This window comes from Ambystoma mexicanum, chromosome 2p, assembly GCF_040938575.1.
Source record: "Ambystoma mexicanum isolate Mex_15411 chromosome 2p, UKY_AmexF1_1, whole genome shotgun sequence".
NCBI classification, from domain to species: Eukaryota; Metazoa; Chordata; class Amphibia; order Caudata; family Ambystomatidae; genus Ambystoma; species Ambystoma mexicanum.
In genome coordinates this window covers 599,509,210-599,534,904 of record NC_090923.1, presented here as the reverse complement: position 1 = coordinate 599,534,904, position 25,695 = coordinate 599,509,210, and the positions used below count along the sequence as shown (strand labels likewise).

The window sequence follows — 25,695 nt, the reverse complement described above, 5'->3', positions numbered from 1 at the left end:
TCTATTTGAATAACTGATTATGACGTCTTGCCCCTTTCTCTTTACTCTTAGCCTGAGTCTTATACATGCTTGTTTGGCCTTGTTATTCCCTGTCCTCTGTTTTATGTGAGCCCTGATGCCTGCGGGCTCCGGCGCGTTATAAGCACCACATAACATAACATAGTTACAGATGCCGTATTAATTTGTCTCTCAACAAAAGGATTGCTATAAGGTTATTGTATTGTGAGACCACTTCCTTCCTGGCTTCATTGCACCACTTCCTTAAAGTTGCAGCACGCCATGGCTAGTTATGATCAGATACAAAGAGTTGCTATCTCCAAAGGCACGAGCGACAATGAATTACTGGGCATTTACCTTATAAGCGCCACACCATGTGCACTACTAATTTTCTTTGTTCTTTTGTTTGAGACACTGAGCACAGCACCTTAGCAAGTTAGCACAAGGATTGAGGTGGTCTAAGTCTGCCATCCAGGGGAGTTGCTAGGTCTGGAAAAGACCCGGGGCTAAGCTGATGTCAGAATTGTTGGGACTGGGGGCTAGCTAGTCTTTTGGCTGTAGCTCCTGAGATTCTATCCGGGGCTACAACCAAAAGATCAGGGGCTATAGCCCCCTTAGCCCCCCCTAGCAACGCCCCTGCTGCCATCCTGCATAACAAGGAAGTTGAAATGGCCGTGTCGGGTCTTCATATCTCAAGCAGATATTTCTCTGAACTGAAATGTCTTGACTCCCATCATTCTTACCACCTAGTTTATGGTAGTGAGTGGAGTCGCCAGACTGCTCAGAGAGAGAGGGACAGAGAATGTGAGAACGTGAATTGAGACCTTTATGCAGAGGCCATTGGAAGGAGTAGTGGTTGGAGGACATCTGGGATTGCTTTGCCTCGTTACAATGTTTTCATGTGCTTCTCTAACTTCCAATGCTTTGAGATGACTTGCATGCCTTTTTCATGACCTTGATGCGTCATGTTATGATCTGCTATATGTGGTTTCAGGTGTGTCATATTACGCAGAGAAGGAGCCAGAAATGATTACACTCAATAATGGAAATAGTCAAAGTGAAAGGCAAACCTCAGCTTAATCAATACACAAAATAAAGCGGGGACAGCATTTTTATACCAAAAACATGTCATAGTGACGACATCATAATACAAAACCTACGGGAAGAGGGGATTGGTTAGGGGAATTGAATATATGCATTTTCTATATGGGCTAAACTTCTAACTGGATAATGCTTCACTGATGGATCCTCCTAAGACCACCTCTAAATTGATAACAGAAATGCATCATAATTACGATATTTTATTGGTTGGCGCAATGCGTAATGGGCAGCTTGTCATCAAGGGTTTTGATTGGTTGGCTTTATCCTGATAAACCTTGGACAACTGACAGGTCATCAAGACATGAGGCAAATGGGAGTAAGGGGAGAGAGGTCCACAAGCTGCCTGTATTTACTTCACCAAAACACAATCCCTCATCTTCTAGGCCATGAGCCAGGTTGATCGCCTTTGTAGTTAACCTTGTACGATGTCTCGTGTCTGGAAATATGCATAAGGAGTGAGACAGGTCCCCTATCTGTGTTTCTTAGTAATGAATAGACAGGATTCTTCAATTATGGCTCACGTGCAAGAGGACCCCGTTTGGATTTAATTCAACCTGCATTTATGAAGGTTTTAACTAATATTAATGTGAATGTTATGGACTCCTCTACCTCTAGGGACTCTCTTGAGCTTATTCTTCATGGGGTCTTCTGACTCATAATTACCCTGCACCCGGCTCACAATGCTCAGTTGTAGTTTTACAGACTTTAATTAATTTGGGAGTATTCCATTTGCGTCCTAGGAACACTTATTGTGTGTCTTCTCTGTGACGCTCGGACCCTGGCTAATTTCTTAGTAAGCTGGCTCCGGCTACAAGCTATTATCTGCTCTCTGCAAGGATCTTTATTTTGTTATTTCAGCGTTTTGAATTCTCGTGAAGCCTTGAGGCCTTTCATTTACTTAGAAGCGTGATGCAGCTTCCATTTTAGAAAAGATGGCTGTCCATTACTGTTGCCTTTAAATGCTAGTGAGCTATCCTCACGTGTCGCTCATGTTGCATTCAGTTTATATATTGCTTATGTTGCTATTCTTCATGTCTATATGGTTGCAATGTTAATATTCTTCATGTATAAATGCATATTTGACCTAGTGCGTTTTCTTCATGGTGAGTGCATATGTGCTTCAATGGATGCATATGCGTGATTTTAGTTATTCTCACCATCTTCAGCTTACATAGTATTCATCCCTTGCTGTACCTGCCTGCGTTAAGGGCAGTATGGTTGCCTTAAAGAATAATGTTTCTCACCTTTACGATATTGGGCCGGGGAGGGGTCATAGTCTACAGAGAACCACAAAACCTTTCGGAAAAAGCTCCAGATGCATCTATTTGAATAACTGATTATGACGTCTTGCCCCTTTCTCTTTACTCTTAGCCTGAGTCTTATACATGCTTGTTTGGCCTTGTTATTCCCTGTCCTCTGTTTTATGTGAGCCCTGATGCCTGCGGGCTCCGGCGCGTTATAAGCACCCCATAACATAACATAGTTACAGATGCCGTATTAATTTGTCTCTCAACAAAAGGATTGCTATAAGGTTATTGTATTGTGAGACCACTTCCTTCCTGGCTTCATTGCACCACTTCCTTAAAGTTGCAGCACGCCATGGCTAGTTATGATCAGATACAAAGAGTTGCTATCTCCAAAGGCACGAGCGACAATGAATTACTGGGCATTTACCTTATAAGCGCCACACCATGTGCACTACTAATTTTCTTTGTTCTTTTGTTTGAGACACTGAGCACAGCACCTTAGCAAGTTAGCACAAGGATTGAGGTGGTCTAAGTCTGCCATCCAGGGGAGTTGCTAGGTCTGGAAAAGACCCGGGGCTAAGCTGATGTCAGAATTGTTGGGACTGGGGGCTAGCTAGTCTTTTGGCTGTAGCTCCTGAGATTCTATCCGGGGCTACAACCAAAAGATCAGGGGCTATAGCCCCCTTAGCCCCCCCTAGCAACGCCCCTGCTGCCATCCTGCATAACAAGGAAGTTGAAATGGCCGTGTCGGGTCTTCATATCTCAAGCAGATATTTCTCTGAACTGAAATGTCTTGACTCCCATCATTCTTACCACCTAGTTTATGGTAGTGAGTGGAGTCGCCAGACTGCTCAGAGAGAGAGGGACAGAGAATGTGAGAACGTGAATTGAGACCTTTATGCAGAGGCCATTGGAAGGAGTAGTGGTTGGAGGACATCTGGGATTGTTTTGCCTCGTTACAATGTTTTCATGTGCTTCTCTAACTTCCAATGCTTTGAGATGACTTGCATGCCTTTTTCATGACCTTGATGCGTCATGTTATGATCTGCTATATGTGGTTTCAGGTGTGTCGTTGCTCTTCACTACCCTTCCCATCGAGGTCTACGACTTCTGTTCTATGTGTTTTTATAACCCGAAATGCAGAGTTCTTAGTGGAAGAGGAAGGAAGACATTCTAAACAGACCTGTCAAATTGCACCAAATAAGTTGAACAAACCTGTCTGCCAGTGATTGGCGCATGGATCCAAACAGAACAAATATAAACATTGGAACAATTGGTGACATGTGCAATAACACAGTGAAATACTTCACAACAGTGCACATGCCAGATTCTGTTATTGCAGCAATGCCTCCTCAACCCAATCCTTTTTTGAATAGGCATGAACCTGCTAGGGAAACCTAAAGGAACTAAACACGGCAGGAATTATAGAAGGTTTACCACACGGAAGAGAGTTTCCTGACAACATGTTTCCTTAGGGCAAATGCAAATGAACAGGTTCGAGGAGGAGAGGGAAGGGAGGAGATGGTACTTAAGGGCAAGAGGTAGGGGACTGGAAGGTGGAGACGGATGGCAACAGATGAAAACAGCCAAGGTTTGGACCTTCGAGAAGAATTGTCATCCCACTGAAAACGGCTGCAGGAGAGTTTTCGAAATAAACCTGTAGGCCCACCAGCAGCACACTAGATTAATTCTATGGGAGCAGAATCGGATTTCACTTGAAAAGTGATTCACTGAATCACCAAGTGTAAAAGAAACAAGCAAGGCTACAAGGATACAAATACATAGCAGTGTTTTCTTTTTAGTGCACAAGGGAAAATTGTTACTGTGTTAAAATCCAGAAGGAACATAATGCCTGTTAGTGCCCTTCACAGTGCTATATTCATATGAAAGTGTGTATCAAAAACGAAAAGAAAACAGCTTCCTGTATTTTGGATGAAGGGAAGGTTGACCCATGTCAGGTGACACTGAAAACCAGTGCTCACAGTTTAGCCATGCAGTGGCTGGAGTAGGGGCATATTTATTATTATGAAGAGCACTAAACTAAAAATCCCAGAATGCAAAGGGCTACTGGTTGAAAAGTAAGGACTATCTCCGTGGAGGTCACTTTGAAGTTCAGGCACTTGAACACATCCTCCCAATTGTAGTTGGTATGAATACTGTTTGCTGCAGTTTTTTGCAACTTTGGTTTCGAATGCAGTGCAAACAATGGTCGTTGGGTTTTGCTAACTGAAGCAAGCTGTTGTATTGTTATGGTGTATATATTTGCCCTTTTTGTGCAAAGAAGCAGTATGCTTTTAAATTCATAAACTAGAGCAGAGGATTATTTTGGCTGTCATGGGAAATTAATCTCCAAGCAATGCTTTTTTATGTGTAAAACATAAGGCAAGCTACATACACGAAGAATTACTTCTGCTGTGTCCAGGGATTGGGCTGGTGGCAGACAGAGCAAAGTGCCTCTAGTTAAGGATTGACTTATTGTGTGATTGATGGAGAGCCTATTTGCCCCGGCAGATGCCACGGAGGGCCTCCAGAGGTGTCAGGGCCTATTTAATTTGAAATGGTTGAAATGCCCTGACGCTGCCACGATCCACATAAGAAACCTACACATAAGAAACCTACACATATACCTATTTCAATGCATATACACACATACAGGGTACACACGGGTGGATGAAGTCCTTTTACAACGTTTAGATGGGGGGCTTTACTCTATTTAGCAATCACTTCTCTTAGGCCAGCCGAGGGAGGGGGAGCGCGGGGGGGGTTGGGGGGGGGGCTTCTAGTGACCTCTGAGCCGGTGGAACCGAGCACCTCATTTAGGTCGCATGATAAATATTAATTTTGGGGAACGTTTGTTATCTGCAAATCTGCATCTCAAATCCAGAACCCCACACCGCCAAACATTTGGCTGCTGAATATTCACTCACATATAAAACAACACAGGCTGGATACAAACATAATAAGCTGTTCAAAGCAGTCCATTTCATTTCCATATCAAATGCTAGTTTGACATGTAAAATCTATTGGTTATGTTAAACTGAATATTTCATCTCATCCTGCATAACAAGCCACGCGTTTACTTACATCAAAGAAGGACTAAAAGTAAGTGTATGTATCACAGGACTTTTTGGAGCTTGTCTTTGATAATTTAAAATTGTAGGAGAGTTTCCTTTTTAGGTGAAGGCTGTTAAGCACAATTCACTTGTAATCTTTCGATTATAAAGAAGAAACAAAACTGCAAATATACTACAGCAACTGCGAATTATATCATCTATCAACACAGACGTGCATAACACTTGTCGACTCTGCACATTTTTTTAAAAAATAATGGTGAATGATCAGGGAGTGAAATGTGGGCAGTGTTTTGTCAACATGAATCGGTCTTGTGGAATTCTGCATCTTCCTCCTCAGCATTCATTTTCCAGGAAGCTACCGACTGTGTTATAAGAGAAAACATGTTCTACTGCAATCGAGTGCAGGGGGCCGGCACGCCCCTTTGCATTGCTGTGACTTCACATCCTATTACATCACTTCCTGTTATGTTGGTACATTCTATCTACTAATTAGTCCACTTCCCACCAATATTTTTTGCAGGACTTGTTCCCTTCATACTTGATGTGAACCCTAGGCCAAGCAAGGCACGAGAACCTCCATCTAGTGCTGCAATAAAACACCAGCCATGGTGGCATTCTAAATGCCCACCATTACCACAATAAAGCCAGGGTGATAGATTGTGTAGCTATGTCTGTAGCCACTGAAACGTGTTCCTTGTTCCTTCACAGAGCCTATTGTGCTATGAAGTGCAGTTTCACCAATATTTGGTGATGGTGCGCGTGGGCGTCCTAGCACATGGATTCCATACGTCCCATTTGCAGAAGTTGGGTTTATGGGGACTGCAATACATGAGGTAAAAGGAGAAAAAGAAAAGAATGCCTATTTGTTCAATAGAAAAAAAACACATAAATAGACCCCACTAGACACCTGCAACCACCTTTTAGTAGAATCAACTGGAATTTTCTCTGTATACGTCCAAAAAAGGCATAGGACATGCGTTACATCCAATAGAATCGATTTGTAAATGGCCAAATGCAATTAATAGAGTTATGCAAAAACAAAACCTTATGGGGCCGGCCTATATGGCTGGAGGAAGACAACACAAAGCCTTCAATTACACATTCGAACACAACAGACAACCTCAGATAACAAGAACATAGCCCAAGGGCCTTGACATAGCCAATAGTTTGGCTTTGTATAATCCACCCTTTATGCTGCACGAACACTGCTCTCCGCCTGCATTGCTGGCCCTGAGGATGCAACATCGCCTAGAATATTTGCAGTGCAGCACTACACTCAGTTGATCCCCTCATCCCTGTATCACATACATGCCAAGGGTTGGCTGCAGCTCGACCAATCAGCCCAAACTGAAAAAGACGGCCAGTGTAGAAGACTTCCTGTGGTTACTGATCGTTTTTAACTGTGGTCACACACTGGCACTAAATACCTTTTGCCTTAACGTGAATCCTTAATAGTGGTGCGTGTTATACTGCATGTGCCAGGGTCATTGCTTTGTAGCGTGTATCAACTGTTTCTATGTGATTCGTGTTCATTTTGTTTAACGTGTTTATGTCTTAATTAGAAACTTAATTTAATTTATTATTAATGTGTTATAGCTTATTATAAGCTTTTCACATGACATAAAAATTACATTTAAGAAAAAACAATTGATCGTTAAGATAAATACTAGCATATTAAATGAATAAAGAAAATAGTAACATAAGAAACAAAATAAGCAGAAGAGAAAAAAAATAATAAATTGAGAATAAGAAGAAAAATGAGTTACATTCGGAATTCAAAATTAAGCGGATATATGAATGTGTCCATGATCCACCAGTGAATAAGTATTAATTCTTTTACATATTCGAGACTACAAGTCCAAATAGTAATTGCGGATGGCAAATTTATAAGCAGTTTTTCCTGATAAAAACTTTCCCATAGTAAAAAGGAAGGAGAACATCCATGAACTGGCAGTTCGCTATATGTTTATGTCCAATGATTTCTCGACAGTCATCCAAACATTGTACATAGCAATGTATAATTTCATCCCGTTTCCCTTTGCGTTAACGGCTCTTTGCGAGAATTCATTACTGCCAACGTGTTCCAAGTTATGGACAAAATCTGTATAAAATGTTGTGTAGACCTTTATCATAGCGACACATCTGGTAAGAACATGTTTGCCCGTTTCCGATTTCATTCTGTCCTTACACAACCTGCAGAAACGTTCAGGTAGGGGGAGATTGTTCTTAATCCCACTTATGGTCTTAATTAGAAAGTCTTTGCTATTTGGCTTTCAGTAAAATGCATGTCAACCCGGCGAGAGGAGTGACTAAATAACAAACAGACCCACGCTCCCACGTAGACCTCAAGGGTCAAGGGTCCGCAGGAGCGAGACTGGAGACTTATTTATCAACACTTCATTTGCTCTCAAAATGCAAAGCGCAGAGGCACCTTGGAGAACATGGAATGACTTTCAAAATGGAAGCTATGGAATTTGTGGGCTTACTCAGCTAAAAAGGACCTGACGCGATCCAGAGAACGTTGTGTGGCCATAGGATCAGATTCACCAAAAATCACATGTCTAGGGACAAAAGCGAGCTCAATGTCTTTGGTGAAATATACAAAAGAAGTGACAGGATATTAACTACTTACTAGCATGCCATAAATGCACACGCAAGGTGCATTTCGAGAGCTCTGCGCAATAGAACTATTGCTAAAGTGAGTGCTAAAATAATACTTGATTAGTGATAGTACAAGTGGGTGATTTGCCTGGCCTCTTGTATGGATACACACACGTGTGTAGGGATATATTTTCATCAGGGTAGATTGGAATCAAAGTGAATACCTCAATCATTCTTTAATGTTTTCCCGAGGTTCCTGTGTCGGGTTGCTTCGCTCCAAGGCGGCTTGAAAGCCCAGATCCTCAGAGCCAGAGTGCCAACTCTGCTAGTTTCCAGTTAGCAGAGGGCCAGCATGTCAACATGTGAGACTTAATGGGTCTTGAAATTAAGGTTGGCTAAGCAGGAGCTAAAAGCAGTTCCTGGGTATCCAGCATTAACCAGCGACCAGGAGCTACCACAGGGGCACGAGGAGCTAGTACATAGCGTTGCGCAAATCAAACTTCCACGTATGATAGAGACCTATCATTTTGTCCATTATTTATGACTCCTTATGCTTTGAATGTCATAGAGCTGTATCTGAATGTAATTTATAGATTGGCACAAACACAGCGTAAATTCACATAGGTGGGTTTGGCATCAGTTGGAGCCAAAAGTAGCTCCTGGTAGATGTTGGGGTCAAGCTCTTCTAGGCCAACAAGCAGGAGCTAAAGAGCTGCCAGCTCCTCTCAATTCCAAGCCCTGGTTAAGAGTAAGTTGGGGACGTATTTTCCCTGGTGTGTAGGGTTGGTGCAGTGATTGAAGTGAGCGGGAACGGTTGAGAGCGGTGTTCCACTACTTTTAATTGTATCTGTTTACCATTCCTCTACTTTTTATGACCATATTCACCATTCTTTACAGAGAATTTGCCCAGTCATGTCCTTGTGCAAGTGTGAAGTTCTAATAGGAGCCTTAGTTACTAGTTACTTAGACTATTGCAATGCCCTGGCCGCAACACTCGTCACATGTTGCACTACATTTACGCCTACCCACTGCCTTGCCGAGACCACAGTTCCACTACTTTGTTTGGTACACTTCTACCACTGGGTTGGTGTTAATGCTGTGCGGTTGGCCTCAGCAAAAGGCGGTCCTAAGAATGCTTGAGGGTTGCATCCACTCCTGGTCCCCGCCCAGGTGCCCCACTTTCAGTACAACCAACATAAATCTCCTCTTCCCTCTGAACCCAGGACCAGTTCGCAAGCACGGGTCGGGGGCATTCTTGGTTACTCACCAGTGCAGCGCAGGCTCTTCTTGTAGATGCCCCAGATGAAGTCCCCACAGAGGTCACACCAGGCTGGCTGAGTGTGGGTGCACGTCTGGAAGTGGTGGCCCTCGCCCAGGTCCCTGGTAAGTCGGGGGTCGCTCTGCTCCCCAAGTAGTCGTAGCTTCCGCACCCTGGTCAGGAGATCAGGGGCCTTGTTCGGGGCGATCCTCAGGGCATTTGCCCTCTCCAGGCGATTGCCCCGGGTCCTTTGGCCCCCTGCAAGGTCGATGGGTCCCATATCTCTCAGCTCTATCAACTCCATTTCTGGGGGATGCCTTACAGCCATGTCACCGAGAGCTGCATGCTTAAGAAAGGAACCCCCTCCATGATGTGCTCTAGAGTATTGGCACTGGAACAGCAATTTAAAAATCCTCAGGAAAGCAAAGAGGCGCAGGAAGAGGACATGTTCATATGCACAAATCCAGGGTTTTTGTTTCCATTCAAAAAAAAGTTTCTTGGCAGTCGAATTCACACAATCTCACCCATCCCCTTTTCCTGCCAGTCCAGCCCCCTTTATCGCACAACTCTCCTCTCTCCTGTCGGCTTCTGCTTCACACTTGTAGCCTCTTATCACTATCTCTCTGTGTTCCTCTCCCTGATTCCTACTCTCTTCTCGCGCACTGCCTCCCTGCAAGCTTTCCGTTCACACGCCTTCTCTGTCCGTTTGTCTCGCCCCGTCTTCCCCCGCATTACCCTCAGTGGTATCCTCCCTCCCTCACGTCCTCTCTCTGCCCCCCCCCTTCTTAGTTCTCTCTCAATCTGTTTGCCCCTCGCTTCCTCACATTGGAGGTTCAGTCTCTTGGCTTGTCCCTTCTTTGCTGTCTTTCTCTCCCTCTCGTCTGGCTAGCCTGCCGTCTCGGGTTTCTCTATCCCTCGCCCCCTCTGTCTGGCGCAGAGTTCTACCGTTACCTCCCCTCCCTCCCTTGCAGACTCACTGTGGCTCAGTGCAGTGATCGTCAAAGTTTCTTGAGGTTTCCTCTTACTCTGTTTCTCCTACCGACTCTCTTGGCGCTTTCTTTTTTGCAATTCACCAGCCTTTCAGAGTTGCCTAGGGTTCTCCTCACCTACCACTTCGTTGTGTTATTTACTTTTTTTAATGAAAAAAGCATTCTTTTTTCTTTTCTTATCGACTCAGTTTCCCCCCTCGTTTCTTCTGCACCTCACGATATGCGACATGTCGTGCCTCACTCTTTCTCTACTCTATCCATTCGGTATGTTCCTTCCTTTCAGGCTGTTTGCATCACCCTCTCTCTATGTTCTTTCTTTTCGCTTACTCTTACACGCGCACTCACATCGTTTCTTTCCGTTTCCTTCCGTTCCTTCTCGCCTTTGATGTCTTCGTTCTGATCTGAAAGACGTCCACTGCAGCCGAGCAGGAAAAGGCGCCTATCACCGATGAACTGCCTATAACACACAGCCCATTGTGCTGCGCGTGCTGTCTGCCTAGCTGCCTGTCCACGCACAAGGACAGCTGCATGCACGTGGGGATCTGTGAAGCAAACGGGCGTGCTTTGGTTGAGCCCCATGTGTGCACTTCAGTGTAATTCACGCTGCGTTGTGTGCATACGCGCTTAAAGCAGAGTAGACATGGCATTACGTTTTTAATTTAATTAAGGTGGTTCTCTTCTGCAAGAGCACAACAATGAAACCACGCAAAATCTCGCCCAACACCACGTGGCGACCACCAACCGAAAAACACACGGACGCTCTGAAGCGGCCAACAGCACATCACAGCTATCTTGCTCTTTTCCCGCTCAATCCTACTAACAAACCCTGCCCCCCTCCTTGCATTGCAGATCCGCCAGAGCGTCTAGAAACCAGAGGTGGCAACAGTGTAAGGTATAAGAACCTATACAATAACATATTTGGCAGTCCCATGTAGGCTGTCACCAAATCCTTGCAATGTGTTCTGTAATCTAACTGAAGACACTTACAGCCCAAATGGACTCGAGCGCTTTGACGACGTGGCTTCGGCATTTTACGAAACAACATATACCTATATTAACACATTTTGTGAAACGATGCCTTTGGGCTGTTTCATGTTTGTATATCTGTCCATACAAGTGACTCAATGAAAATGCTTATATAGCAGACTGCACCATTGAAATCCTTAGGCATTGTGTATGTAGTGCTTCGTCGTAAGACTGAGGGTCTCATCACGAGTTGTGCGGTAGCCCTTAAACGTGGTGGTAATGGTGTTACCGCTGCATATACCGCTCCGCCCAATCTCGAGTCCCGTGTGCTTATCCCCAGCTCAGAGCTGGGGGTAAACACGCCGGAAAAATGCTCATTTTCAGTGCAATTTCCACCAGTGGTATTACAGCACGGTAATTGCACCGAAAATGACCCAATGAGGAGTAACGGTTAGCAACCAACCCGCAATCCGGCAGTAAGACCACCAGACGGGTGGGCGCTAACGCCAATAAAGTTGGCCGGTATGCCAGTCAGGCCCTGAGTCTTGACACAATATATACACCTTGCAAGTGCCGGCCAGCCCCAGGTCTGCCAGCTGTGCAAGAGTTTTTGGTGCACCCCCCACAGACCACCCCGCAGCACCATCCCTAACATTCTGACAGCATTATAGTGTTATTTTTAGGAAGCATGCCTCCTAGAAATAACACTATAATGCAAATGTTGAGAAGGGTGAAACCGTCAGAATATGTACTTTGGTACAGTGGAAAAGAAAATGCTCTATGATTATTACATTTACATAATTTTTCTAATGCCTTAAACAATACCTTCAAAATAACTTTGTTTCCATACCTGCCACAGAGGTTCGTAAACTGGGTATTAAGTATAGTGATGACTTTTTGGCTATTTGTCATATAGCAGGCTATTTAGAGGCTGTTGTGATAAGTGGTGCTCTATGTATGAGGTGCTATGGGGGAGAGATGGGCCTGGCATATAACTGCCACCCAGCTGCTTCTGGAAAACAACCTGTAGGTAAATACGGAGGAGGGTGTACTGGCCTTGAGGTCGGATGAGGCCCTGCATACAAGCACCTCGCTGTGCAGTAATCAAGACGGACACGGAGCATCTCAAACAATGTCCTTTATTCGCGTTCCTTCTGTGTCTAACTTACCCCGCTTTCCCGCGTCACTTCTCACCCTGCCTCCCGCCTCCCAACTGCCCCGGAACTAATGTGTCAACATGACATCCCCCCAAATTAAACAGTTACCCAACAGAGGTGATGAACAAACAGGAACACTGTTCGCTAAGACATCTCCTCGATGAGGCAGCAAGGCTTATTCCTGGCTCGCTGGGGTCGAGAGCTGAACCGTTCAACAGAGCCGCTGGTCCCCGCTCTCTCACCTTGGTCCTCCCGGCCAGACACTTCTGAGTCCTCCTGATCTCCTTGATAAGGATCATCGGAGGCATAGTCAACGGGTATCTCCACTCTTCCACTTAGTCGCTGTGACCCCAAAAGGGGAACTTTCTTGAAATGTGAGGAATTACGAGTGGCCAATCCCCTGCGCCTTGGGCCCCGATCATGGCGCCCTTCTTTTCCAGGATGATCAGAGGTTCCTCTTGAAAAGCTGCGGTGTGCTTGTGATTTTGTGGTTGTCTTACGGGGACTACGTCTGCTACCTCAAGTTGGGGATCTCGAGCCTTCCGGCGACCATCCGCATACTCCTTCATGCGCTCTTTCGTGGCCAGATCTCGTTCTCTTATTTCAGTGTCTAGTGTTGATCAGTCCTCAGTGGGGCTGGCCTGCGGCAGCCGGGTCCTGATTTCTCTACCAAACATTACCTCTGCTGGGGTTTTCCCAGTGGAACTGTGGGGCGTGCGTCGGTAATCCCTCAACAGTTGATGGAGCACTTGTTCATAGGGCTGCCCCGTGAGCCGAGCCACCTGGAGTGCTCTCTTCAGATTGGCCATGAACCGTTCATTCATACCATTGGCCTGTGGCCATAAAGGTGTGACCTTGTGATGGTGAAACCCCATGTACTCGCTGAACTTAGTGAAGCCATGTCAGTTGAACGGAGGCCTGTTGTCTGTCTTCACTTCCTGAGGGACACCGTAAGCCATGAAGATGCGGTCCAACACCGGAATTACGTGCTGGGCTGCAGTCGACGATATGATTTGAGCTTCCGGATATCTAGAATACTCATCCATGACGGCCAATGCATATCTCCCCCTTCGATAGGACTGAAGAAGTCAACCGCCACCACCTCCCATATGCCCCCCGGCAGTTCGGACATTCTCAACGGCCCTGGGCGCCAATTCAGCGCGAGGAGGCAGAATGTGTGACACTGTCTCAGGAGCTCCTCCACCATGGTGTCTAGCTGTGAAAACCACACCTTCTGGCGCAACATGCGCTTTGTGGAGACCACTCCTCGATAACCCTCGTGATCAAGCTCTACCACCTTCCTTTTTAGAGATGTTGGAATCACCCCTTTTGTCCTTTTAATAAGAGATTGCCTTCTGAGAGCGTGAGCTCCTCTTTCTCCTGCAACAGCCTGCCCACCTCCTGCCGTACTTCTTCCGATGCTTGGTGACCCTGTTCTTTGGCTCTCCTCCATTGACCTGACTTGAGCCCCTCGCACAGTATTTGGCATGCCTGGTCAGGTATCAAAGGTATCGGTCCGCCATCCATGGTTCAGGGGTACACCTTGTCCTTGGATGTCTGGATAAAAAGTCTCCAGGGTTTTCCTCCTTTCCTGGTCTATGTATGATTTCGAAAGAATAGTCCTGCAGCCGGAGACCCCTCTCGCAATGCGGGTGGCATCCTGGCCTGTGGGTTGCGTAGAGAAACAGGAGTACTTGATGGTCAGTCACTACTAGAAATGGCTTACGTAAAGGAACAGTTGGAAATGTTCACACGCCCACACCACTGCAAGACTCTCCTTCTCCGCGTGAGAATAAGCCTGCTCGGTGGCTGAGAGGCTCCTGCCAGCATATGCAACAATGTGTGTTTGCGTCAGATCTTTTGAGTCAATTTGGGCTAAAATGGCGGCCAGTCCCACGGGACTTGCGTCAACTGTTAGCTCTGTTTTCCGGTCCGAGTCATAGTGGGACATGTTTTCGGCTCACGCCACTCTTTTCTGAATGATCAGAAGGCACGTTGGCACTCCTCCGACCAGTTGAAAACTGCATTCTGTTTCGTCAACGCTCTGAGGGGTTCACTGACCATGGCAAAATCCTTTATGTACCTCGTGCAATAACTGGCGAGGCCCAGGAAAGATCTGAGTTGAGAGACGTTGGTTGGAGGTGGTGTCTCATTGAGCGCTGCAACTTTGTCAGGACCAGGCATCATGCCATTTTCTGAGACTACGTGGCCAAAGAAACGCAGCATGCCTTTCCTGAACTCACATTTTTCCTGGTTGAGGGTCAGATTGGCAGCCTCAAGAGCCATACACACCTTGGCTAGTGTCTCATCATGCTTCCTCACATCAGTCCCGAACACCAGGATGTCATTGCTACAGTTTATACAGTTCGGGATGGGCTTAATCACATTGTGGACTTCCACCTGAAATATCTCTGGCGCCAAAGAGACCCCAAAGCTCAATCTCTTATACAGCCCCAGGTGTGTGATGAAAGTCGTGATGTTCTGGATCTCAGGACTTAATACCAACTGGTAGTAGCCCTTTTTCAGGTCCAGTTTTGAGAAGACCCTGGCCTCATTTATTAGATGTATCTTATCAGTGATACGTGTTACCATGTGTCTTTCCCTCTGAATGGCTTGATTGGGTCTCCCCATATCCACATACAGTCTATTTGCATCAGAGCCTTTCTTTTGCACTGGAACGATGGGTGAAACTCACGTGGTAGCGCCCGTGGCCGGCTCTATCATGTCCTGTTCAAGGAGCTTCTGTAGCTCATCTTCCACTTTCTTCTGGATATTCACTGGTATGCCCCTGTAATGTTGGGCTATGGGGCGCACCGTTTCGTCGATGCGCAACTTCACCTGTTTGTTTCGCAGTTTTCCAATGCCTCTGAATAGCTTGGGGGTACAGGTCCTTTATCATGAGTACTGGATCTATGTACTTGTGCACCATGATCTTGTAGAGTACATGTATTAGGCCCATCTCAATGGCCGTCTTGAAGTTGAGTACGCACCCGCTCTCGCTTTCTGTAACCAGCACATGTGTCAGCACTCTTTTCTCTTGCCCCTTGTAGTGGCACAATCCCTCGAAATTGTCCTATACATTTGAGGGGTGTTGTGGCTCCGTATGCATAGATATCTACGGTCGCGGGGTTTAACTTTGGACTTTGTGGCAGTTCTTTGAACACCTTCTCAATGATCACATTCACCGTAGCCCCGGTGTCTATGAGAAATTCGGTGGGTCTTTCGTTCAATTTTATGATCAGAGGTGGACTGTGCTAGGTGGTCACTGGGTTACCCAAGGCGTATAAGTATGCCTTCCATCGTTGTTTGCTCCCAGGCGAGCTAACTTCGGATTCTGATGGGAACTGTTCCACCAGGTAGCGCACATGGCATCTGGATCTGTGCTTTGGTCTCACAAGAGTGACGTATCTTCTCCTTTCCCTTCTCTCTCTCCTATGTCTCTCGTCATCGGATTCTCGCTCTTTTGGCTCAGGCTCATTGTGCCTCGGGGGTGGGGATGTGATGTTGTCCACGACGGTTGCAATGCTTAGGGAGGAGGCCTGGGTTTATAGCTGGGGAACGACTCCCTGCCTCTCTCTCTCCCACTCTCTCTGGTCAGTCGACATATGCCTTAAAGTGTCCCTCTTCACCACATGTGGCACATCGCTGGCCAATGGCAGGGCATGTTCCTTCATGCGGGTACTCAAATCCACATTTGGAGCAGATTGGTGCTTCTTGTCTTCTCTCCTGCTGTAATCGATGCACTGCGTCTGCCGGTGCGCTAGTGTTAAAGTTTTCCACTTGCGAGTCCACTGCCCTTTCCGCCCTTGCGAGCATCAGTATTTCGTCCAAGGTGCAGGCTTTCTGCAGAAATTGCCGCCTGAATGTCTGCGACTCACACCCTGCGATGATTTGAGACCATGACGCCTCTGTGTTGGAGCATTTTGCGAAGTCACAGTGCTCCATTTTGATTCTTAGTCTCATGACATAGGCGTACATGGTCTCACCCTTTGCCTGTTTGGTGCTGTGGAATAGGTGGCGCTCATAGTCCACGTTGGTGTGCGGGGTGAAATATACTGATAAAGCCCATTTTAAATCTTGTATGGAGTCAATAGTTGTCGCAGGCATCTCATCTATAATGTCACATGTGGCCGGCCCTACCCCCAGCTTGAGAAGACACTTTTGTCTATCCTCATCAATGGATCCCGTGGCCCCCAGGTACAGCTCGAAGTCCCTTATCCATCTGGCCCACCTAAGCCCCATATTGCTCGTATCTGGGACATCAAAGGCGCCTGGCATCTGAGCTGCCAGGGAGACTGGTAGTCTGCATGGGGCTTGCTCTTGTTGAGCAGCTGGCCCCTGCGCCTGTGCACTGTGGCCCGCATCCTGAACAGACATTCTCCCCTGCTACTGCGTAGTCTTCCCTTGAAACATGGGCCTCTGGTATCTCTGGTGCCCTACACAGCAGCCTGACAGGCACGAGCATTGTGTTATTGTTTGTTCACTGTGCCTGTGGCATTCCAAAGGAGTGAGGTGTTGCAATGATGGCCGCCTCACGGCACGAGCACCATCACGTGGCCCACCTCCTCTCTACCACTCACTGTGTTGTTACTTGTATCACCGCCGTGGCCTGGGAATCCTAGCTGCTCACCTCAAGCACTGAAATGTGGGCGGGGCACAGCTGTCACCGCTTATTGCACGGGTCGGGTTGATATGGTCTTGCCGTGTCGTCACTGCTTTCGTGTTGTCTGGGCTGCCTCCTAGCATCCGCTTCTCACCTTGCCCCAAAACAGGTCCACGCACCATCGTTGCGACCCCCTCATCACCAGTGTAGTGGCCTTGAGGTCGGGTGAGGAGCTGCGCGCAAGCACTTCGCTGCGCAGTAATCAAGACGGACACGGAGCATCTCAAACAACGTCCTTCGCTATTCGCGTTCCTTCTGTGTCTAACGTACCCTGCCTTCCAGTGTCACTTCCCCCCCTGCCTCCTGCTTCCAAGCTGCCCCGGAACTAGTGTGTCAATAGGACATCGGTGACCCCATCACTCGCCTGTGAGAATCCCTGAGTCTTTAGAATCAGGACTGACGATTGTGCAAACCCACTGTAATGGTTTATTGGGAGGCCACCCTCAATACAGGGAGTTCTTTCCCTCCCCAATTTAGGTGTCATACAATAAACGGTTTAATGTCAGTTCTTTATTCAACCCTATTACTGATGCATATCAGACCCTTTGGATCCCTCTGCCTGAACTACCAAGGAGCTAAGATCCAGGCCAGTGTACAGGAAATATATTTGTATTTATTTGGATGATAGGTAATAGAAAATCACACTAAAATGTCACACACCACTTTAACCGTGGCACAACACAACAAACCTCTCTCTAAATAAATAACTCACACAATTTGGTTGGGAAAACTTAAATCAATATTTTGACTTTATTCAAATGTCAAAATAAATGATCATCAACATTGGTCCCTGAATGACATCATTTTACATTTGCAATGCCGTACAATTTCGGTTTTCATGAGCGCTTAAAAGGCTAGCAGGGACAATGTGTTTGTGTTGGAAGCAAGACAACGCATTGCAACACAGGTTTGAATCCCAGTCTTGCACTTAAAAACTGGTCTCCGATATTAAGCACATTATAAAATAACAATTAAATACAGGGTGATTTAGCCATGGGTTTTTCAGACCCCCCCCCTCACTTTGGTCTGCGTTGGGGAAGTCAGACAGAAAAATTGGGATGATTTAAACAGTTGGGATTTCAGACCTCCCTCCACTTGAAGGCCTGTGTTGGGGAAGCTCAATTGTAAAAATTGGGATGATTTGAGAATTTTGGATTTCAGACCCCCCCTCCACTGTGTTTTATTTTTATTTTTATTTATTTTACATTTATAAAGCGCTCACACAGCCCGCAGGCATCGAGGTGCTGTTACAGGAATTGTTTGTTTTTCTTAGTTGCGTTTATTTTTATTTTGTCTTAGTTACGTATTTATAACGCGCTTAAATACCCAGAGGTTTCTAAGCGCGGACCCGGGATCGAACCTGTTGTTGCTTCGTGTCGTCTTGCTTCCAAGACTCGCACGCTGCCGCTGAGCTATCCTCCTGGGAAGTGTTGGAGAAGCTGGATTGTAATTGTTTATTTATACAGCGCTTATACACAAGTGGAGTGCTTCAAAGCGCTACAAGGCGGGAAGCGAGCAAGGGAATATAGTAATCATTCTAAGGCCTCGAAGTTTCTGAATGAGCTTAACAAAAATTAACTAACGTACTAGGCCTGACGACATTTCTCCTAGTGCAAGTGCATGAAGTGTTACACTAGTTAGTACATTCAAGTCATGCATACATACATACAGACGGAGGTGCGAGGAAGTGGGACGTAGGGATAAGTGCGCCTAGTACAGCAGGACTCTGGGTTAAGTGCAGATAGGTTTCCCTGCTCATGGAACGTAGGCTGAAAGTGCAGTAGTGCTGAAAATAGTGCAGAGTACAAGTACAAAAGACTGGCGGGGGAGCCTGGGACCTGTAATGCTCTGGAGGTGAACCAGGCAACCAGTCAACAAAAACTCAACAAAGTTAGGAAGAGGAGGAGTAAGGAGGAAGGAGGCTGGAGGCTGGAGAGAAGGAAAGGAGGTTAGCAGAGGAGAGGGAGAAGGAGGAGAAGAGGAAGGTCTTGAGGATTTTCCGGAACTTATGGTGATCTGGCTCAAGATAGAGAGAGGCAGGGAAGCTGTTCCAAAGGAAGACACCTGCAGAGGATAAAGATCTACCCACAAATCTCTGTTTGGAAAAATGGCTCAACTGCAAAGAGTTGGAGGAGAATGAGCGGAGCACTCTAGAGGGAGAGTATTTAGGAAGAGAGCATTGTAGATAGTGCAGACCACAGCCCCAGAAAGCCTTGCGGGTTATGCAGAGGGTCTTGAACTTGATCCTTGCAGCCATAGGGACCCAATGGAGGGATTTCAGCACCAGAGAGATGCAGTGCCTGGGCTTGAGGCCAAGGATAAGTCTTGCCGTTCTGTTCTGGGTGAGTTGTAGAGGATGGAGAGGAGAAGTAGAAAGATTGAGAAAGAGTCTGTTGCAGTAGTCCAGCCTAGAGAGAACCAGGGCTCTGGAGATGGTGAGCCTCTGGGGGAAGTGAGATAACGTAGAATACTTCTGAGGTGGTGCAGCTGGTAGTGGGACTTTTTAGAGATGTCCGAGGTGTGAGAAGAGAAGGAGAAAGTGGAGTCGAAGATGACCCCTAGATTGTTTGCCTCATTAGTAGCTGAGGGCACAGGGCCAAGGGAGACCGGCCAGAGTGAAAGTGGGAAAGCAGGGGTCCCAAAGAGGATGATCTCTGTCTTACTGGCATTCAGGCAGAGATCGTTAGCAGCATACCAAACCTGAATTGCAGAAGATAGACAGTCGAGGATGAGCGAAGAGGAGGAGGAGGCCGAGGGTAGCCTGAAGGAGAGCTGCGAGTGCTCCTGCTGGAGATCAGGCGATAGTTTGCCAAAATTGAGGGGTCGGCAGAGGGTTTTTTGAGCAGAGGCTGCAAAAGAGAGTGCTTGGGAGGAGTGGGGAATACTCCTATGGTGAAGGAGAGGTTGCAAAGGTCAGCCAAGGCTGGAGTGAGAGTGTCAAGGTTGTCCTTGATGGTTTTGGTGGGGCAGGGATCCACCTGTTTGGAAGAGGCTTTCATAGACCGGACTTGTCTAGAGACCTACTCAGGTGTGACAGGGGAAAAGAGAAAAAGAGGGGGAGGGATGGGGGCAGCCAAGGAGTGCTCAAAAGATGTTGGTGCAGGAGGGGGTGCAGAATAGAGAACAGGATGTCCTGTGTTTTGGACAGTGAAGTGTGCAGCTAGGGCCAAGCAAATGGGGCCTGAGTGGGTGCAGTGGAGGATGCAGCTGCAGTAGGGTTGGCCAGTTCCCTGCAGACTGAAAAGTTCAGCTGTGTTGTTAGATGCCACAGAGATGCAGACTTGAATATAGACTCTTTTCTTGGAGCACATGCAGCGTCTATATTGCCTTTGAAGAAGGCGAGAAGCCAGTTTGTCAAAAGGTGCGCCTGAAGATCCCCATTTCCGTTCTGCTGCTCTTCACTTGCATTTAAGGGCAGCCAGATCGGAGTCGTACCAAGAGTTCCACTTTTTAGCAAGCTTCAGTTGGACCCTCATGACGGGGGCAAGAATGTCAAGAGTGTTGGAGATGGAACAATGAAAGTTAGAGAGGGCTGTGTCTGGGTGGGAATCAGCCGCAGGAGTAGAAGGAGGAGAGTAGGAGGATGCAAAGGAAGCCACTGACACTCTTTTCATGTGTCGGATGACCTTGAAGGCCAGAGGTGGTGCAGGGTGTGCCAGTGCTAAAGGAGAATAGAGCTTCAAGTGAGAAGAGAGAAGGGAAGGATCAATCCAGGAGAGTTTGGTAGTGAGAGGAATAGAGAGTAGGATGTCTGTGGGGATGAGAGCATCTAAGGTGTGGCCAGTGGTGTGCATTGGGCCAGAAGGTAGAATGGAAAGAGAAATGGAGTCGCACAGTTTGCAGAAAGGTCCTGAAGGGTCAGGAGAGTCAAGATGGATGCTAAGATCTCCCAGCAGGAGGAGTTGGGAAGAGGAGGAGAAAAGAGGCCAGGTCAGCCCATTCCGAGAGGAAGAGAGTGGACTGGCCAAGCGGCAGATAGAAGGTAGCCAGGGTAAGAGAGGAGACAGGCTACAGAGGGAGCCTGCAGACCAGGCATTCAAAGGAAGAGTAGACCTGAGTGGGAAAGATGGAAACAGGCATCCACCCAGGAAAGATCAGGGCTATTCCACCTACTATCCTGTTGGGCCTGGGCTCAGAGAGGATCTTGTAGCATTCCGGGAGAAATGTGTCAAAACTTGTGACAGAGCTGTCCTTAAACCATGTCTCTTGACAGCAGGGCAAGAGTTTAGCGTGACAAAGTGGAGCAGATTGCCACTTTTGAAGAACTTATGAGGCGGGGTGCAGAGGACAGAGGCCCCCCCGTAAGCAGCAAGAGGGGCTGAGAGATAGAAGTAGGAGGAGTCAGAGGAGGCAAGGATGACAGGGATGTCAGTGAAGAGGGTGTAGACAAGGGAGCCAGGACAGTGGTAGATGGCAAGGGAGCCAGTATGGGAGGGGCTGACGAGGTTGTCAGTGCAGTGTGAGTAGGCAAGGGAGCCAGTACAGTTGAAAGTGACAAGGGAGTAGTTGTGAGAGAAGTGGCGAGGTTGGTAGGAGGCAAGGTAGCCAAGGTGGGCATAGCTGGCAAGGGAGCCTTGGAGGTCTTAGAAACAGATGGCAAGGGAGCCCGTGAGGAGGAAAGAGAAAAGTTGATAAGGCGAGGAAGAAGCATATCAAAAAGTAAGAGGTTGGTTTGAGGCCATTGTACCAGGATGGTACCATTTCGATAGACATTTATAATGACCCTGGGAGTGGAAAAAAAGGCAAGAAAGATCTCCCAGCGTGTGCCACCATTTATGTGTGAGGAAGAGTAAGGGGAGAGCCGAGCGACCATATGGAGAGTCCATAGGTCGGGAGAAGGAACGACAAAGAGGAAGTCGGTGAGAGTCTCTCTGCCGGAAGCACTGACATATGTGTCAGTGATAGGTAGGCCTGGGTTAGAGTACAGGGTGTCCTTCTTGAGTTTCTTCCTGCCAGACTTAATGAAGATGAAGGCTAGGAAATGGAAAAGCAGTTAGAGAAGATAGGACAGATAGAGAGCGCCATAGTGAGAGGCACAGAGTGTGTTACACTTAACCAGGTAGAGCAGCAGAAGTAAAAATTGGGATGATTTGAGAATTTGGGATTTCAGACGCCCATCCAATTAAAGGCCTGTGTTGGGGAAGCTGGCAGTTTAGGGATTATTTTTAGTTTAGGGACACAGACAACCCTCTTGCGAAAAGAAGTTGGGGTTAACAGGCAAAATAGGATTACCCAATTATATTACAGTATATAGGTTTCAGTGCACACTGGAAATTACCTTTTGTTAATTTCAAATTTTAACAAAAATCACCCAATGGTGTTCCTGCCAAGGTAATTCTTTAAATTAATACTTTTTGTTAAATAGGCTCCCGCCCACTATAAAAGGAAAGGATTTAAGGCCAGCAGATTTCCCCACCTTCAGGATGAAAAGAGTTCAAGTCTTACATTGAGAATCTCGGTTTAAAGTTCAGGAAAGTGAGCTGCATTTCAGAACCCTGTGGAAGGACAGGGCAGGGGTCTGGTCACTCCACTCTCAAGGATGGTTCCCAGCTCTCCACCCTAGGACCCAGTCAGATTTTAGGCCTTCCTAGCAATGGACAGCTCCACCCAGATGCACTGTCAGCATAAATCTCCTTTCGGTGTTTCCTTGTAGCTGTCAGATGGTAAACTTCAGCAGCTCTGTGTGATGGTAATTCTTAGCAGCTCTCCCCCTTCCTCATAGTGCATTCACTTTAAATAGCAGTGATGACACCATCAATATTTAATGTTTGGTTCCGGTGCCCTCTGCCGCACTGGACGCGCAGAAGACCTTTGATATGGGTTCATGGGAATACCTATTTGCTATTCTAGGCAACTGCGGGCTGGCGGACAACATGATCCGATTTATTAAGCTTTTATACGCGTGCCCCACAACCAGAGTCCTGGTTAACTCACAATTGTCTGACCCGTTGGATTTGGGAATAGGAACGCCCCAGTGCTGCCCCCTGGTCCCTCCGATATGGTTAGGGAGCGCCACAGGAGAAGAGGGATTAGGTTATTCAGATCTCCGGAAATAATTTCTGTGTACGCTGATGACGTGCTGTTATACGTCACAGACCCCTGTGAGAATCTCGACCCAATTATATAAAATATCACAGAATTTGGTGTATTCTCAGGCTTCATGATCAACTATTCAAAGTCTAAAATATTCCCCCTGACAGACTGCACAGCTAGGCCCCATGGGACATACCCGCTGAAATGGGCATCGGATAGTTTCCGATATCTGGGCATTCATGTGACTAGGGCTAAGGGATCACCGCTTGCCCTCAACTACAAAGCACATGAGACCTATGTCTCGGATAAACTGCTAAGGTGGCAGAACGCCCAACTCTCACTGGCTGGCAGCCAAGCATTGGTGAAAATTATTCTCCTTCCTAAATTCCTATACCTGTTCACCAATGTACCCATATGGCCGGGTAAGGACTTCTTTACCAAGCGACATGGCCCATTGTCGCAGTTCCTGTGGTATGCTGGGGCGGTTTGAAAGAAATGGATAGACATGGCACTACCATATGATAGAGGGGGATTTGCTGCACCCAACTTTGTAATGTACTGGCTAGCGGCTCAAGCACAATTCGCATCAGATTGGTATGGGGCAGATGAGTCCCCTCCACATGTCCTACTGGAACATCTGGTGGCTGCTAAAGCCGACATTAGAACCCTGGTGTATGCTGACAACTGCCCCTTTGACACTGTTCACAATACACTCTGGCTGTGGTGCACCATATTTCAGCGAACGGGGGCTGTCCGTCCTTGTTACAAATGGTTGCTACTGTGGAGGTTACCTGAGCTTGGCCCCACATGGGATGGCTCGCTCCAGGGGAAATGGGAGACACTGGGGTACCCGGTATTAGGGGATATTTTACCAGAGCAGAAGTTTATTACTATGCAGACTTGGAAACAGGGGCACATCGATAGACATTTTTCAGTACTATAGGTTGCAGGCTGCCTTGTCCAGATGGTGGGAGACATCCCTATTGAGACAACACATTCCTGGTATTTATCTCCAACTCTTTGGGATGTTGTAGAATACTGGTGACACTGAATGGGATGATAGCGGACAAATCTAGCTGGCAGATAGTCCCGGCCAGGCAAAGGTGGGCAGAAGAGTTAGAGGTTGCGATCTCCGATGAGCAGTGGGGCAAAATGTGCTCCTTAAATAAATCTGTATCCCTCAACTTCAGATTCAAGCTAATCCAGTACAAAATAGTGGGCAGATTGTATTACACCCCCAGTAAAACTCAAGCTATCTATCCGGAACTAGATAATAGGTGCCCCCGATGTAAGGGTGAGAGGGCTGACCACCTACATATGTTGTGGAACTGTCATAAACTACAGCACTTTTGGAAGAAAGTTATAGACACACTTTCAGCAATTGTCCAGCGTACATTGTCATACTATCCCATGGAGGTTTTGTTTAGGCTCTGGGGGGATGTCCGAGAGTGGAGGGTTAGAGCTTTTCTGAACATTGGGTGCCTTATTGCTAGGTGCTGTAAATTGAAACTTTGGAAAAATGCTAACCTGCAATCGGGACAAAACTGGTTGTCGGACCTAACCTGGCCAGAGAACTGCAAGACCTCTTTATAAGTACTCTGCCAGGCACATCCAGAACAAAGGATATCTGGTGTTACTTCTAGGCCTATCTGGCAGGATTACAAACCGACTAAAATATGCGAGGGGAAGGGGTGTGTGTTTGGCCACTGAGCAGAGTTATGCAACAGGCCGTAAAACACTGCTTACTAGGCTTGGCTTTTGCTCCTGTTATTGTGTAACGTGATGATGCTGAGTTTTCATTTGTGCTCCAATGCATATATATTCTGCTACATGGTATCTGTTTTTCAGAGTCTGCCAAGAAAAAATCAAGTAAAAAAAAAAAGAAAAATTATTTCAATTTTGGGCATTGCTCTGCAAGAGTTCCTGCAAGCAGGATTGGACAGTTAGCCTTCTCCCTCCTCCCAAGTCCAGCCTCTCTCTATGGATTGGTTTAGGAGTCTGGAGCAGACATATCACAACTTCCATTTGAAATCCCCTTTTGTTCCCATGTCAACTTTTTGGCAGAAATTAGTTATATGGCAAAACTTTTGAATTTACCAGTAGCTGCAATAATATATATATTTTACGATTCCGCTAATCATGGGGAATGAAATAAAACGACAGCCGGGTCCGTACCATGTTGCACGTCCGTTTGGCATTTTCCTGCTGTTTTTATAAAAAGCATAATAGTTAGGAACACGAAATTTACTCCCCCCATTCCTAATTATACCCTCCACCAGCACACCAACTCTCAAATTCGGAACATGCTCAGAGCAGCCAGGAACACCTTTTAGTTGGTCATTGCAATTTCCTAACTCACAGGTGGATACATTGGGCCTCATTACGACCCAGGCGGTAAGTTACCGCCTGGGCCGTGACTTTACCACCATGGCGTAAACTGCGTTTACGCCATGGTGGTTGGCGGACTTACCGCCCCATTCCGACCTTGGCGGGGCGGTAAGTCCCCAATCCCCATTTACCCTTCCCCATTCCCATTTTTGCCCCATAGGGCATAATGGGAGTGGGGAAGGCGTTAATTACGCCACCGTAAATTACGGTGGCGTAATTAA

The 25,695-nt window shown here is 46.8% G+C and overlaps 1 protein-coding gene across 1 annotated transcript in view; it reads right to left on the bottom strand.

Annotated features, from left to right (window-relative positions):
* Window positions 1-10,018, bottom strand: part of RASSF1 (Ras association domain family member 1) — a 541,383-nt gene extending 531,365 nt beyond the window's left edge. The window contains exon 1 of the mRNA XM_069644109.1: window positions 9,288-10,018. Within this exon, the coding sequence (XP_069500210.1) occupies window positions 9,288-9,606 (319 nt within the window). The 5' untranslated portion in view covers window positions 9,607-10,018. The remainder of the gene's footprint in view (window positions 1-9,287) is intronic.
* Between the last annotated feature and the right edge of the window lie 15,677 nt (window positions 10,019-25,695).